Raw genomic sequence first — 16,869 nt, 5'->3', positions numbered from 1 at the left:
GCCTTTATGGGGAAGTTTGCATACGCCTTATAAGCTCGGTTGCAACCGTCGCAAATAGCGGAAGGGAACGCTATGGCATAACTTTGTCATCAACAAATTCGGTTAGAGGTTATATCTCTGATACCATATTAATCATAGATAAATATGGCTACCATCTGGAATTATAGTGCGTCTGATGGCTGCCGACGAGCCCTCTATTGACGCTGTGTGTAACTAAAGCAGGGTTTGTACTCTTACCTGTGGCCGCGAGCCTGTTGCACTGTTCGGGAAACCCGTTGAGATACCTGGAGTCGAATCACCGAGTTTCAGCTCGCTGTTGATTATAAGGTATAGGCTAACTTACGCAGACCTGAGTTTATCGTTAGACGTAGTTGGACCGGTAGCGGCATTAGCGTCCATTCCTTGGTCGCTATTTGGCCATTTCTAGACTGCTAATAGGCTAAGTAGCAGATTTCAAATTTCGCATGGTCAGCTCACATTTTTCGTATTTTACGTCTGCTACTAAAGACGCCTGTTACTTGAGACACTCGACTTCCAGATGAAACGCAGTGTATCTACGCCCGAGTTCGGACCCAGGCCACAATGTGTTTCTAGGCAAGCACACTTTACCTACTGTAATCACAACGGCTTCACAAAGTGTTGTAATTTCCATTGAACAGGTGATGGGTAGGCGGGAAAGTCAACGGGCTCATTAGCAAAGGATAATTGATGCATCCAAGTATCTGATAACAAAGAAGAACAAATCGTATATAAAATGCGTTGAATACGGCATCGTGAACAAAACGTTTATTCCGCATGCGCAGACAAGACCTGTTTTCTAAAAAAAAGTTAGCTAATTGTGCAGTAAATGAAGCTATGTTAAAGCCAGGACACGTTATAAGATATGACGTGACACAATAATGTGTCCTAAACGAATACAGAACCGCAACTATTGTGCCGTTTACGAAAATTTACGGTGTGCCATACAAAGGAAACAAATGCTGTTTATTTATTCGAAGTTTAATCTGAAAAAAATCCATATGTAGCAGAGTTCCGTGCCGCTAGCGATATTTTATTTTCACGCAGTTTGTTACGTAAATGAAGACTGAGTAAGCTGTTTAAACATTTGCCTTAGGATATGTTCTTCGGAAAGCCGCCTCTGATTCTTCTATGAGAAGCCGACATTCATCTAGAACTGCAATATTACGTCTCTTTGCTTTTACGAATCATTGTTATATGTATATATTAGATTAAATTCCGTAGCAACATAGCTCTTCTTTTTGTACGGTAAACCTTAAACGATCTGACTGGTTGACTTCTGAAGTCGCTTTGCTGATTCGCAATTTCCCGCCACACCTTGCTCGCTAGAGAACTACTCTAAACATCATGCAATTCGTCAAATTGCTTTGAAAACTCTGTGATAGATAGATAGATGGCGCCTTTTGCCACGCTTTGTTTGTCCCTTACGTGTCCATTGAAGATGATTATGGCTTAAACGCGCGCAAGATTCTCAATCCACTACTACAGCGCGCCAGCAATGACCGCTCTTGGCCAAGTAGCAATGGGTTATTTTTGCCTCTCACTCACGAACGCTGCCTATCGCTGAAAAATGGTGCGCTTTTTTTTTATGGCAAACCCTGTACCTTGATATCTGCCCTTCGATCTCTGGTTTAATGAGGTGTCGACAAATTTCCTCTGTATTTCGTCAGAATCATAGAATTTCGAGCGCTCACACGGTGAAAATACGTTTGCTTGAACGTGAAGCTCACTGAAGTTCATCGGCAACGCATATTTTTATTACGCCCGCGCCATCCTATGGCGTTAAGCGTGTGTGCAAAATGCCTTGTGCAGCCTTGTGATCTAACCATTTGACGCATTTAAACACACAATACGTGCGACTATCTAATTATGTTATTCAACGCATGGACACGTACCTTTTTCCACTGAATAATCTAATACTGTCTCCACGTCGTCTTCACTGAGCCCCATTAGCACTTCAGATCGGTTATAGCTGTCATTCCATTGTTTGAAGTATACCTGGAATGGTTATAGAAAATAATTTAGCGCTTATCAATCAGTTATTTAGCAATCAAGCTTGTGGCGTGTAATAGACCCTGAAAATTATGTATGCCCTATACCAGGCACACCTTAGGATTCTTTTATAGATACACTCGATCATTTCACTTTGCTCACCTTTCATAAAGCAACTCTTTAGCAGTCCTAGTGAAAATGAGGCGGATGCAGCTTGGGCAACATAATCGAGAGTTGTGATCGCGTCCTGTGGGGATCCTAAGGACTTCTTTTGATCAAAGAAAAATCTAGTCCGTTCTTGATAGCTGAGTAACTTTTCCTTCTAATCCATCGACTGCCTCACCTGGTAAACTTTGAACGATCCAAATCTAAACTTGAAAATGAAAGCTTCAAAATCGTTGTCATTATGGCTAAACAGTTCTACCTTGTCAGCTCCTCATCGCTTCGAATCCAGTAGTTTCTAACAACTAATTGAAATGGCTACGGTCATCTGGGATGACCTGGGTCAGTTGGATGACGGTTTACTTAACTGGAAATAAAAAACTGTGAAAGGTTAAATATATTCAATTCTCTCTTATTGAGGCGTTCATTTTAATTTCCTTTATGATCTATCACATATCTGAAAATCACATTCCCAACGTAGAATATGCTATGACCCAACGTAAAATATGCTATGACCGACTGGAAATCTTCTCGGACTTGGCATTATTACACGTGACCGATCGTTATGGTTCATCACTCTGCACCTGTTTAGTGGTCCTACGTTAAATTCGTCTGCTCCCAACGAAGAAGTGAGTTAGCTGTTACTGATACAAGATATGATCACCAAGAATTTCGAAACGAAACCTGCGCATTAGATCAGGCCAGTGTAAGGCAGACATAATGAAATGTTTATCTAAAAGTGTGAATTTTATAGTATATCTTCACTCGATAACCTGGTTTTCCCTCATTTTTTATATTGACTTTTATCTATAGTTCCTAAATGACCCGCTCGTTAAATCTATGCTAACCCAATCGATTTAGATTATGCGCCAAATACAATGTATCTTTAATGACAAAAACAGATACTGAAAACCTATGAAATATCTTAAAGAATGGCGAATATAAAAGTGATACGAACCTGTGCTTTTTATTAGCATTAGGACCAGCTAATTCTTTCAAGTTGGGGCGAGTGTTGTCCGATGTCCAAGAATAGGCTCTATCGGTTGGTAGATGCATAAAAATTTTCAACCCGTGACTAACCATTAACTTCTGCTCCCTTAAATCATCCTAAATCTGAACCGTACGAAGATAGTACTACTTCAGGAGAGGGAAAAGAGGCATAAGTGGGCTCACTTCAGACTTGAAACTCAGAAAAAATCTTATATTCCGGAATTCAGTCCCGATATGAAATACTGTGTGCAGTTCTATACGCGTTTCCATCGATTATCAGCTAATTTCATATAATTTCAGCTAATCTATTATAAATGCAGGTGGTAATTTAAAAGCTTCCGCGCTTTTCTGTCATATAAAATATCAGGTTCTTGACAAAATTTCTATAACGAGAAATGTCGCAAAGAAGAACCAAAAGGCTCCGAAAGGTGGCGCAATAATTGGTACGACCTTGCATTTATTTATGAGCTATAGGTATGCTAGAAATGGGTCGCATCAAAGCTCTAGTACAGGTCTGTTAGTCCGTTAATGGCGGGGCATCTGTCACCTGTTTGGAATAGGTCCCGAAGTCCGTGTCTGCCACATACTGTAAAGTTATATTAATTTAGTTCGTGGAGCACATGACTTGACATTACTGAAATGAAAAAACGACCAGGCTAAAAGATTAACCTATATTAGTATTACGAAATCTATGTTTAAAATCTGTTAACATGTGTTGCGTTACATGATCTTCTAGTAATTTGTGTCATTCTATTTTTGCTACCCCGCATCAGGTGACCAGCAACGACCCTCAACTATTTTTTTTAACATTTGAACCCCTCTAAAATATTCCAAAAGCCGGAAATAAACAAAGCACATGTAAAAGACATCAGTTATCCAACTTTAGTCCGTCGTTTTTCGATGATACGTAGCGGTACTTACATGCTCAAACTTCAAGTTAACTTCAGATAAAAGATAACCAATGTGAAAAAGATTCGTAGAAAGGAACCTGAGGTCTCGCTTGAATAGAAGAAGCACGGTGCCCCTGTTCCTTAGTGAAGGGTCTCCTATAGGGTATTTGAGTAAATTGTCTTACGATTTGGCAAACGAATGCCACCACCTTCAGGCCACCTTTCAGAGAAAAGGTACGCCCAGGTACTGTTATTTGTTGAGTATTTTGAGTGTGAAGCTGTCGGAATTGCATTAGATTTATTATAAATCACATTTCGTGTCATCAATAGGTCATTATCATAGTTATATAATTACAATATCAAAATGTCAATGGCTAGAATTTACGCTAACTTCAACCCCTAAACTCTCCACGAGCCGTATACAACAAAATTTCTTTTTTAATTCTTTCTTTCCTAACAGCAGCCCTATGTCAAGCGGAATTGGTAGGCGTAAATTGTTTCGAGTTTCACTCGAATATGCTTTAATTTTTTAAAACGTCTATTCTCTTTAAAGCTTTCAAAAACACAAGGGTTAAAACTTCTACAAAGCTGGAGGCATAAATAAACTCTTATGTCAACGACCCGTGTTGCTGATTGATATTCGTGGCTCCAAAATGGCCCTTAATTCCTGTATAGAAATGTGTTTATATCAAAAATGTTTTTTAAAGTGCTGTTGGAAAACTTTTGAGCCCTGCAAATCTAAACCCTATTGAGAATATTACGGTGTGCCTCATGTATATCTTCTTCAAATTTCTCAAAAGTCGTATAAAGTGTGCCACTTCGGACAATAGGAAACTTTAGCCTGGAAACGTTTTTCGTTGTAACGGGCATGGTTTGTTAGAGGACTAACTAGTACACATACTTACTACAACGGACAAAGTAGGTCTGGATTTAAACGTTGCACCCTCTATATATATATACATATACATACATATATATTACAGTCCGGGACCTAAATTTCGTGGGATAAAATAAAAAAAAAAAAAAATTAGGCTGTTTATTTAACAAAAGCTACATATTTATATATCGCTGGTGTTCGTCCTAAAAAATTCATTCAGATTTATTTATATGTAGTGGTGCAAAAGCCCGGAGGCAAATGTGTCTATGGAATTGCTTCAATCATACGCCAAATACAGTAGACGTAAACATTCTCCTATGCAATAGCATGTCCGTCTAAAATCCATCCAATGTTAATAAATTGATTAATGTGAATTTTTTCCTTTTTTGCTGAGAGTCTCTAATCGTGGTCAATTTCGGTATAATATATAAGGATTGGGGCGTATGGGACTTTTTCTTGAGGCGGCAATGCAAGTGTACAGGGAAGTTCTATGACGAATAAAACTCGAACACCCGACGGTATATATATCAGCATTCCTCGTCCCTTCGGAACAAATAAGTAATAAAAATTGCGGAATTATTTATTGAAGGTCAGAAGTGGACGTTTTTAATAACAACTTCATGCTAAGAGATTGGCTCAGTTACTGGCTCGTGAGCTTCCTGTTTTCACTCGATTGAAGCATTGTGTCTATCTGTCTGTTGCAAAAGGAACCGCATGAACTATCTGTGTACTCTTTGACGGCTACACGTACCTAAAAAGCGTGTTGAAGAGCGTCTTCGGTGTCTTTGTTATAGATCGAGTGTATTGAATTGGTTTTCTTGCCAGTCATTTTTGGACAAAATCGAAATAAGCCGTAGCACGTAATGCACTGCGCTAGGTAAAAAAGAAACCACCTGTCGGGCAGATCTTTGAATAGGCATTTGCCGGGATTGAATCAGCTATTTTGTTGTTTACCATTTGAATTAGCAGTTCGTTACTTCGCTATCGCTGCGAGTCGAACCTTAGACGCCCAGCAACTCTTTTAGTTATCTTACGTAGATTTGATTTCTTTTTGGGCTGCCTGACCAGCCGAAGCGGCTAGCGGTAGCACGGAATCGCTGCCTTCCGAGCAACCGTTGTGTGAGCCGTTTTGAAGGAGTGTATGTTATAAATTTCCTTGTGGCTGTATGCGTCGTGCGCGCGAGCGGCATAAATCTGAACCCTATCTCTATGTCTGATCGAAATACTCGGTCGTCGTCTGCACAAAACTGCAACACGAACAGGGTGTGGGGTACAAACCTCGGTTTACCATTCCCATAACACTAGATCTTGTAGCAGTTATCGTCATGACGACGATGCATATAGAAAAAGATTCGTTGAAAGAAAAAGAGATCGTTGTTGAGATATTTTGTCACCGACAAGATCAGTGTCCAAGCTAGAACAGATCCGATTTTCTCGACTTGTGCGGTACAAACGCCAATAGTCGAGGTCATACCAATGACAGTATAAGCAGTAACGAGGAGTAGATCTCGGGATGGTATAATGGTAACGTGTGTGTCCAGCGAATTTAACGATACGATATGAGCTAAGAAAACGGGGGCTTGGAAACAGGGCATAGATAGCCACTCCGTGTTTCGTGTTAAAAGGAGCCAGCCGATTATTATCATAGCAATCTAACTGAAACTTAGTAAAAAGATACAAACACTTAGTTTGGTAATGGAACGTGCTACGTCGAAAACAAGCTCTGATGAATGGCAATGCTTAACGGCAGTTCGAGATGTTAAGCCTAACGGAACGTAAAAGGCGAACGTTTTTTTGTAAAACGAATTAATACAACGACAGCGGACTATTTGAGTGTTCTCTAATTACTATACTTCCAAGTAATATAATTATCGTTGTTGCAGCAAAGATCATAAAACAATGTGAACTCAATCCTTTTATTATAGCCGCTGTTCGATGGGCTTCCGTGAAGGATAAACGCTTTGGGGGAGCTGTCACGACGATAGCTCCATGACCTTTTATAAATCTTTTCCTATACGGGTATAGTACATTATTGGACACAATGGATGGAATTGGTGAGTGGGTCGTAGAATTAGCAGAGAGGGGTACAGTACAGCTACCGTAAAACGTAACTTTTGCACAACACTATGTTGGAACGAGATCCAGCTCGCTAATCGCCAGCGGCTTCGATATTACCTTGTGCATAATAATGGTTAACGAGCGAAAAACCTCCAACCGTTAGAACTGTATATACGAAACTGTGAATGGCGTCAGCGAAATTCAAATATGTGGTGCGCTCAATAAAAGTATGACGAACATATGGTAAGACTGCAATAAAGTAAACTTGAGATGTTTTATAGATTTCTCACAGGTTTTGATGAGGATAGACCTCGAATGGTGGCTCGGGAGAGACGAGCAACTTCAGTGAACAAAAGAACAGAACGTTTTACATTGGACGGCAAACATGTATTTTACGATACGGAAAATTAGTACGTAAAGTCAAATGTCAGAGTCGAAACTCCAAGGATCTACAATATGACTAAAACGAATCGAATTATTATCGTGATCGACTGTGTTCCTCTTAAGAAGGTAGCGTGTACGTTCTCATGCCAACATCACGTCCTCATATTGCGAGCAAATGGTTCTTCGATAAACTGAAAGCCGGAATAGGAAGTCTGCTTACGCCAATCGAAGTAACGAAGAGAAACAGCTGACTCTCACAAATCAGCTGTTCGAATCTGACCTACTTAATTTAGTCATACACTTTTCTATTTATTGAAAAGAAAAGAAATTGAGGTTAGCAGTTCGATCCAATTAACGAAGTTCTACTAGGGTAAGTTTAATTACCTGCCTGTAGCTGCGTTCTACATCATCTATTATATTCTGATTCCATCAGTGATTGCTATTACGCAAAAGGGTAATGTGTCGTATGCACTTGTTTTTAGTTGTTTCCTATACAAAATATCGTTTTAGTCGTGGTACACTAACGTCAATGAACACAAAGACAGCTAAGAAAGATAGTAGAAAAACGCGTATCGTCTTGTTTATGGATCTACGGACAACTATCAATGTAACGTAAACTTTATCATAAAGTCGCATAGATTCTGTGTTCTTTTTAGCCCACTTCTGCATGTTTCAATGACGGTACGTCGTCATTTTTGCCATAACCAATGCAGCTCGAAGAACAACGTTTTAGATTAGAAACCCGTTACCCGCGTCCAGTTGAACCTGACAGTTTTTACAATGCTTGCGATTTAAATAAAATTTAATGTTGGTTAGGTTTCTTTGCAGAATGAAGCCCAGACGTCGGGGCTGAACCTTGCAGTCGGCCCACATAATACAGACCCCGCCGTGCTGGTGCCATATGTGAAAGTTATTTTAGCAAATCAAGTGATTTAACCCTCTATACTTGTCGAACTACCTCAAGGCAATAGTTGAATCAATATCTAGGAATATCCAAAAAAGAGGTTCAGGTATGAAGTTAGCGAATGCAAAAGCCAGCTAATCTCTCTTTGGTTTCGATTAACACGAGCCCGTATGCGTGTACATCGATATATTTGTGTCGTTTGTAATCACGATGATAATAACACACAAAAACATTGAAGCATTGACATTTACTACGAAGTCGTTGGTTGGATTCCAACTGTCTGTTTGTAATTACCAGGCGGTATAAGTTTTGCGAGACAGAGTTTAATCAACTCAAAGTATAAACTGTCACTTATTACATACACATATTAACTTTCAATCAAGTTTATCCCGGAGAACAGACGTTTACATCAATGTAACGTTAACAGCAATGAGTTTTCGTGTATTACAATCAGATTGATGCTTTAACATCTGTTGAATAGTTTCAGTTGAAACTCTATTCACATATAGAGACACTACAAATATCCACTTACCGGCCTGAGTTATTATTATGAATTTTAATAGGTATTTAATAGGCTCATCCAATACTAGCTTATGGAATCTAGTCACTTAGGATGATACGTAGGCCACCGCACCAATTTCTCCAAAACATGCCCTTTTCGTGTTTCTATTGCAAACCCGATGTGCTATTTTAGAAAACATAATTATATATACATATATATATATATATATAAATAAATAAATATATATATATATATATATATATATATATATATATGTGTGTGTAACAGATTTCAAATATGACAATTGTTTTTAATAAGGTACAAGATTTTTTTTAACGTATTTACTGCTTGTGTCATTGCGGCAGAAGTATTACATCGCAGGACTTAATAATTTTCGTCTATACGGTCGCTTGCTTTTTTAAAAAATTCATAATCCATTGGCGGTCTATAATTACGCGTCATCAGATAATTGCGCCTTCTTTATTTCACGACAGTTTAATTGTCTGGTTCTTTTGTTTGACCTTCAGGTCGTCTTCACCCTGCTGTTACTTATGGCCTGTGGATGCCTCGTACTCGAACGTTTTGTGCCACAGTTGGTCCGAATTATAGCCACTACTTCTCGTGCCTGGCGGAAATACTCTCGAGCTTTTCAGAAAACTGCCCATGCCTCTTATGCAGAAGGTTTGTATGTTCAATACTACCAATGCCGAGCAGTTCCTGAAAGGCGACCGCCCTATTGTCGAAGAACGTGGGCCGTACGTGTTCCGGTATGTAGCCCCTTAAAATATCTTGATCGCTCATTCTAGATAACATGGAAGACATCTCTAAATTAAGTGTTTTTTTTCTTCCATTTTGCTTCGATTATTGTATGTGCCTAACAAGATTATATTAAATTTTTTTTTTTTTTTTTTTTTATAAAAATCAACTTCTGCGTTTTTGTGATCTCCATGCGAGACACTCTTCGAATCTTTTATCTGTGCGTGTCGCTGCGCGGCCGGTATTTCCTCTACATTTGGTTGTGCCGCCGCGGCACTATATGGGCAAAGGACATGAGCTGGGGAGGAGACCAACTATTGTTTGATGAGAGTCACACGCTTTACTTTGCACCGGAATTGTCAAACGGCACTCTCGACAGTGAGATTGTCACAGTCGATATCGTGGTAGCGAGTGTCATTCAAATGATCGATGAGTTGCCAAAAAAATTGCAGCTGTTAGCGAAACTAATCATACAGTGGCGCTCAATTTTGTGCAAATATAAAGTCCGAGAGCTCCTCTATGATGGGTAAGTTGAAGTGACGTTTACAAGAAGAAATATGTCTCCCATACATTTATCGTTAGTTTCCGAGTGAATCCGCTGCAGGCCGAGGTGAGAAAGTTACGTGCGTATTTTATAGAATTGGAATTAAACTAATTTGCAAAACAGCAAATAACATATACGCCTCCATCTAGTATCTCCAAAAACATGTTTTTCTGATATACCGCAGCGTTGCTTAATGATACGTCCTTTGAACACACCTATTTTGACACTGTTGTATTACCAGATATTTTGATAATAACTGCTTAATAAAGTAGAAATAAGAAATTCTGCAAGCTAATCAGGGAGGTGTTTCGGCACTGTACGAAAAACCTTAGATTTTTAGTAGCTCGGCCTTATCAGATAGCTGCAGGCTCCAATCAGAGCAAGCGATAATCAAAAGTTTTCCCCTCGAACGTCTTTTTGCATATGAAGATAGATCGATGAACAGATTCGAAGTATAACTCATTGAGATTCAAATCAGAAAACATTCTCTTTTTCAAATAGAGTATAAAGGTCACATAATAAACAATCCTAATTCTTGTTCGATTTTCAGTTATTGCCATTTCTGGGCAAAGATAGGAAAAATCATTCAACCAGAACTGCCCATGATCAATGGAAAGGTTGGATTTTTGCTGGGGGGAAACGCCTCAAACAACGGCTCATATACTGCATTCTCGAGGGCTTTCGGACATGCCAGCAAGATCAGTATGATCACATCACTCGCGAACCGCACGTCCGTAACAGGCAAAATTTTACCTAATATTGCTGAAGATCGAATAACTCATTCCTGATTCGAAAACATTACATTTATCCAATCATATAGGTTATTTTTAAGTTCGAGAAAGCTTTATATTGATAAGATGTATCTTCTTTTACAGTACTATTTCTTATTATGACCGGCCATGTAACCAGTATAGTGGCACAAGTAAGTTGAATACATACCTAGTGTTCACCTGTAACATGCGGAACTTCTACCCAATTCTATAGGTAGAAAAACAACCAGAATTGATCCCTATAAACCAGATATAGCTCAAACAGATAACGCCATGCCAAGTATTACGTACGATAGTGTAGCGGCGTCTGGCATTGAATGTGAAAGAGGCGTTAAGACTGCGGGTCTTGTAACAATGTTGGCCCGTTTCAACTGCGACTGAGCTGAAGAAATATATGGACTTCCTGATTGGCTTTTGAGCCTCATCGCGCGCTTGCTTGGGGTAAAGTTTACTCTGTGAATAGCAGCGACTGCTAAACGGCATATTGAATATATCTGAGGCTCGCCTTTTACTCCTTATTTATTATAGACTATTAAGTTACTGCCTCGATTAATATTAACCGTGTCCAACGTGGCCATAGCTTTAGGTAGGAAAGATCTTCTGATCTGTGGTGTTTCAACGATTTCCTACGCGGCAAGCGATACCTGTATCGAATGATATGTCTATTGGATTAGTTACTATCTATTGTATTTTCAATATTGTTCGCTTGGCTTTTGAGCTACGGATCGGCCCTTACTTGCTCTAGTCCAAGTGTTTAAATTGTTTAATTAGTTGTCGGTCGCCGTGTAGATGCGTTGCCTAGTCTATGTCGGCCCCATGGTTCGAAGGGGCAGTTCTTGATCGTATAATAAGTAGGGATAAGTAGGGATCACTACGAAAATCATGCGGTTTGGGATATATTTGACGCCCATATGTTGCGGCTCATGGGAAGATAAAGGAAACTTCCTAGTTGGAAAATAAAAAATTCGAGATTTCACCCCCCGGCATGTCTGTGTTCTGGCTTTTAACTTTCTGCTTCAGATGGTGAAGTGTATCCGCCTTTTGATGACTCGCTAAGCTCTGTTGATATCTTCAATCCAATGTTTTGCCGTCCGTGACGCTTTATTTGAACGGAAGTGAAACAGTTCGAGGCGTAACTTCTTCTGTGTTTTCATCAGGCGATGTTATTTTTAGCGCAACAGGAAATACGACTTTGGATAGATGAGTACGTCATTGGCTTTTAATGCGCTGAAGCAAACGGTACGCCACATTGCTGACAATGAACATTGATTTTGTGCTCATGTTTGGCCTAAACCACAATAGCGTCTAGGTAGGATGTATTCAGTACGCATTATTAAATGAATTATGTGGTATCTTTTCTGGCCTGGTTTTCCGCTTTTTGAATGTAGTTGTTACGAAAAAAGACCTGGCATGAAGGGAACCTTTGATGCATCTGCATGTCACTTTGGCCTACCGACCCAGCTCAGTCTGCCCCACTTCTGCAAAGGAGATCAAAGGATCCAAAGAAACACGATTTCTCGCTACACGCTTTCGTGAGACTTGTTCGCAAACCAATATTTTTGAGCTAACAGATCATTTTGTAGAACGCACCGTTAACTCGCTACAACTCAGTGGTATACAAACAGTAGAACGGCAACACTAGACCTCTCGAAAATGAAGAAGAATGACAAAGCATCTAAGCTTATGCTGCCCGAGCTCCATGAGCTGAAGTGTCTCGGGCTCAGAGATGTACCATAGCAATTAGTCGAGTTGTTGATAACTTCGTAACATGCTAACGGACGACAAGCCCAGTTTCAATTCTGCGGCTTACGCCATGTTCAGTTACTGAAGCTGAAAGACCTACAACTCAGTAGAGTTTAGCGTATTATCACATAGGAACAACAACTCCGTAAGAAATATGGGGTTGAAATAGATGTTGCCTGATAATCCAACAAAGGGCTACAGGTCGAATTGTTTTGAGCACCAGGTAGTTCTGCTCTCCCACAGGCACCATTGTTTGTCACGCAAAGCGATCGGCATAAAGGTATCGCAATATTTGCTCAAAAATGTTTCAGCCCTTTCCAAAATTACCAATGACTAGTTGATTTAATCGGAAATTTCATAAACGATTTCTTATGAATTCGCGCCAATTATCTAATCGAACCCAGATGATAAACGGGCTCTAGATTGATTATTTTCTTTATCGATTTTTGTCTGTCTGCTTTTTTGTTTTTGTCGCAGCCATTGGGTGGCTGTGATAGCCACGACAGATATCAAAGTTTGTGTGCAAACGAACGTTACAGCAAATCCTTTAAAGCCATCAGATGGCCTTACAGTAACTTACCCTGTCTTCTGGCAGGAGACAGTAAGTTGAACTATCCAAACTAGTCATTTTTTCACTGTGCACCACAATTTTCGACATACGGGTCGGGAATTATTAAATGGGAATTTGATTATTTTCTGTTCTTCGCCGACCTTCCGTTCGGAGTGCTTCACACAATATGCGGCCTCGGAATCGCCCTAGACATTGTTACGTAGGCCGTTAGGTGTACGCACCCAGTCTCGTAACCACGCAATTATTTCGTATATGTGTCACTTGGACTTCGTCTGAAAATTGTTCCCTATTTGTGGAAATACCTTTTGCGACTTATAGTATATTGAATTAGATTTATTTAGGCTTTTCTATTCTATTTTTTCCATCTAGATAATTCGTTTAGAAAAAGATTTAAGCATGTAGCGCTGTCATCTTCCACGAATCGCAATAGAGGTTACGGTCTTAGTTAACTGTCGCCGATACTTTCTGTAAAGTAATATGCCCGTTTCCTATGTCCTATCGCTTTCTTAGGCCATTCTAGATGAAGACCGGAAGACGCTATGTGACATCGTCTACAACGAAGCCGTCTACCCGACGCTGATCTTTGAATACGTATTATTTACTTTGGGTTATATGTTGATCGCTTTTTCTGTCATTGTAGCATTCGCCTTCTACGTTACTGACCGCAAGGTAGAGTCGTAGTAGGGTATAATACAACCGTACTTGAACTGAAATAATTACTTCAATAGCGCCGCCAAGCGTTACTTCAGATGTTCTCTTCGAAAACGAAATAATGTCAGTCGACGGCCGTTCTCGACCCTTGAACGCCTCAGATGCCCCTAAGTTTCAAATCAAAGTCTTTACTTCACTCGGCTTTAACGAGTCTGATAAGATTAGACTGAGATGCTAAGACTCGATTAGTCTTAGATTAGTGAAAGTTGCCTGATCGCACTCGACTACACGATGCAATGAACCTCCTTTCTCGGCCTTTCTAGCCTCATAGGCCAAAGTCACGTTGTATAGGTGTTGTGACTGCGCACAATTTGTTGTGCCAAATAAGACACGCTTAATTAGATTACCTATGCATAGATTTTACATCAGAAATAAATATCAGAGCAGGTCGTGCAATTTTTTATACAGGCCGCAAACAAAAGGACGGGACACACAACGACGTCGTAGTATTTGCAGAAGAGTGTTTTCGTTAGATGGAAGCCCACCAGTCCATTTACAACGGCCGAACATATGCAGAATCTAACAACATAAATCGCATGACCAAAATCACGTCCAACGTTATGCGGGGGGTATTAAACGGATTAAGCGGGCTTCATGCGTTTAAATCCTTTGCTTCAATAGAATCGCTTACTGACATTCGTAATGGTAACGAAAAAAAAACTCGATCGTAGTTATTACTATGAAGCTACCTTTCAGTGATTGCGACTCTATTCACTTTGTTACTACAGGCATGATCGTGTAGTATATTTGTAATAAGTTTTTGCTACAATCGACTAAGCTTAATTGTTATTATTACAATTTTATTAGGTAATAATATTTTAGCCTAGTTCGTTAATACATTGTACTTTAGGCATATTCATTTAAAGCACTTACACCTTATAGGCCAATTGAAACAAAAACGAGGACCCCTCGCCCCTCGGCATGATGAAGTAAGCAAAGGTCAGGCCTGAAGCACAGTTAGTTCAGAAAAATACACTCACCTTTCGACGGCATGCAAGACCATGCGAATCACTCGTGGAGAGTTAATGAGAATTACTGACGCAAGTTGAAGATCTATGCTAGAAGACTTTTACTGAAGTTCTAATTTACAGCTGGTTAACGACTCAATCAACTGACGCGTCACAAGTGTTTTTGCCAGTAAGAAGATAACTTTACCCGGAGGAAAGTTCGACAAATAACTACGTAGATTGAGTAATGTTGTTGATGCACTGCGTTATAATATTGGATGAGTTCTACTGAGAATGTAGTTTTGCGAAAAAGTATTATGCTGTTACATATCAAATGTTTCCAGGAGTATAAAAAAAAAAAAAACCTGTTTTTTCGTGTGTGAAGAAACTGTTATAACCACGGCCCGTGAGCATAACCTACGCGATTTTCTGCACATGTCATAAACACTAATCCAGAAGACTTGTGCTGAAGTTCCAACTTGGGAAAAAGGAAACGATTGGTTATTCATGAAAAACAATATTTTACAGATCTAATGTTTGTTTGCCTTAACTAGTTTGTGATACGTAGATTAAAAGGGCAGTATGTAATAAAGTGAGCTGTCCCATTTTAGCGAAGACTGGTGACTCTGATGAATCGGCTAAAAGTATGCTATTTATCTGTTAGCTAATAAAAGACCAAGTAACACTTTTTAATCAGGAATAAGGTTTAAGCATTTATCTTATGGTAACTACTAAACTGAAGATGTGATAACTGATTCTATCTTAGGTTAAATATTTTAATGGATTTATTGCAACAGGTACGAAGAGCTTTCAATATATTCATATTATTTGATATTACTTTTCATAATAATAAGAAGAAAAAGTAATAAATGGATGTTTTACTTTTGCTTGGCCTGATCGCTGTATACTTAAAGCATCTTTACTGGCACTTACGATCTTTTTAGGTGGCGTGCAGAGAGGGTCTCAAGGCACTCTTTTTAGCAGATGTTTAGCTCTATCGTCTCCAACCTTTCTACGAGTCATTACGAGCTAAACAGGATTAGAATATTCAGTATTCGTTATTTAGCATGGCTGGCAAAGAACCTCTAGCTGAATGCTAGGCCATTACAGGTAACAATTGTCATTTAGGTAAGAATCCCCTAATCTGCACTGTGAAAGAATGACTTCGAAGCCGAAATCACTGACTGAGTTATTCTAGTCAATTGGCGCAATTATAACAAAACGGACATATTTGTATATCAGGTATTATGCTGTCAGAAATCCTCCGCGGAGGACCGTACGCGTGGACCGTGACACTGATAACTTTTGAAGAACCTGAAACTCTCACTGTAGCTCAACAAAAATAGCCAGAACAATACGACGCAGACGGAAAAGCAGCATTACTTATGCTTGTGAACTCAATACACCCAGGTCTATTTATCACCCTACTTTCACCTCAGCTTAATAGACACACCTTAAATTTGGGACCTCATACCGAAAAGACTTAACTAGATATCCACTCCCACAATGATTTGTCAGGTAAGTCGTCTGTATCATTGAAATTTGCTCAGTCCACCCAGAATATAAACCAGTTTACTCTATCAACAAGATGGGATGCAGGTCAAACAGAATTGCGATTTGATTTTCTGCCAATTGCTGAAGGTATTACCCTTGAGCTGGGACGCATTCAAGCAGTCTTGAAGTACATAGACAAGCAAAATTATAGGTACACTACAAACCCAGATTATATCTGAAGGAGTTAGCTAAGGAAGGAGAAGTTAAAACTTAACGAGACGCTACTTACCAGAATGCAGTTACCAGGCAACAACAGAACTAACCTCAGAAGAGCAGAATGATCTATGATTAAGTAGCGTTGCACGTCAACACAAAGTAATATACAACAATACAAGCAGGAAGCTCTGTTCTCATCGCTACAGCTGGGGATAGTGTAGCACGATTATGGAGAAGGCGGGTACAGGAAATATTAATGCGTTTTATCGCAGCGAAGACTTGGATAATAACAACGCCAGCAGCAGCAGCAGCAGCAGCAGCAACAATAAAGTCAAGGACC

General features: G+C 39.5%; 1 protein-coding gene and 1 long non-coding RNA gene across 6 annotated transcripts; one reads left to right on the top strand and one right to left on the bottom strand.

The window, feature by feature from the left end:
* Positions 1–24: 24 nt before the first annotated feature.
* LOC147758199 (uncharacterized) lies at positions 25–5,657 on the bottom strand. Its single transcript, XR_015319484.1, has 3 exons — positions 2,173–5,657; positions 1,914–2,016; positions 25–722 (listed from the first exon to the last, which is right to left on the bottom strand). It is a non-coding gene; the product is annotated as an uncharacterized LOC147758199 (long non-coding RNA).
* Positions 5,643–15,726, top strand: LOC147758198 (scavenger receptor class B member 1-like). Of its 5 annotated transcripts, none has more exons than XM_086977958.1 (7): positions 5,643–7,230; positions 9,305–9,544; positions 9,824–10,059; positions 10,628–10,807; positions 10,953–10,999; positions 11,868–12,086; positions 14,755–15,726. In XM_086977958.1, the coding sequence occupies exons 1-6, from the start codon at positions 7,228–7,230 to the stop codon at positions 11,942–11,944; spliced, it is 783 nt and encodes a 260-aa protein (XP_086834084.1). In that variant the 5' UTR covers positions 5,643–7,227; the 3' UTR covers positions 11,945–12,086; positions 14,755–15,726. The 5 variants fall into 5 exon arrangements, with proteins under 5 accessions (XP_086834084.1, XP_086834083.1, XP_086834085.1 ...); XM_086977957.1 differs by lacking the exon at positions 5,643–7,230 and adding an exon at positions 7,241–7,497; XM_086977959.1 differs by lacking the exon at positions 5,643–7,230 and adding an exon at positions 7,512–7,741.
* Positions 15,727–16,869: the final 1,143 nt, after the last annotated feature.

Source organism: Varroa destructor, unplaced genomic scaffold (assembly GCF_002443255.2).
Source record: "Varroa destructor unplaced genomic scaffold, Vdes_3.0 BEIS01000001.1, whole genome shotgun sequence".
Taxonomy (NCBI): domain Eukaryota; kingdom Metazoa; phylum Arthropoda; class Arachnida; order Mesostigmata; family Varroidae; genus Varroa; species Varroa destructor.
The sequence above is the reverse complement of the archived record's forward strand: the minus strand, read 5'-3'. Positions and strand labels throughout refer to the sequence as shown.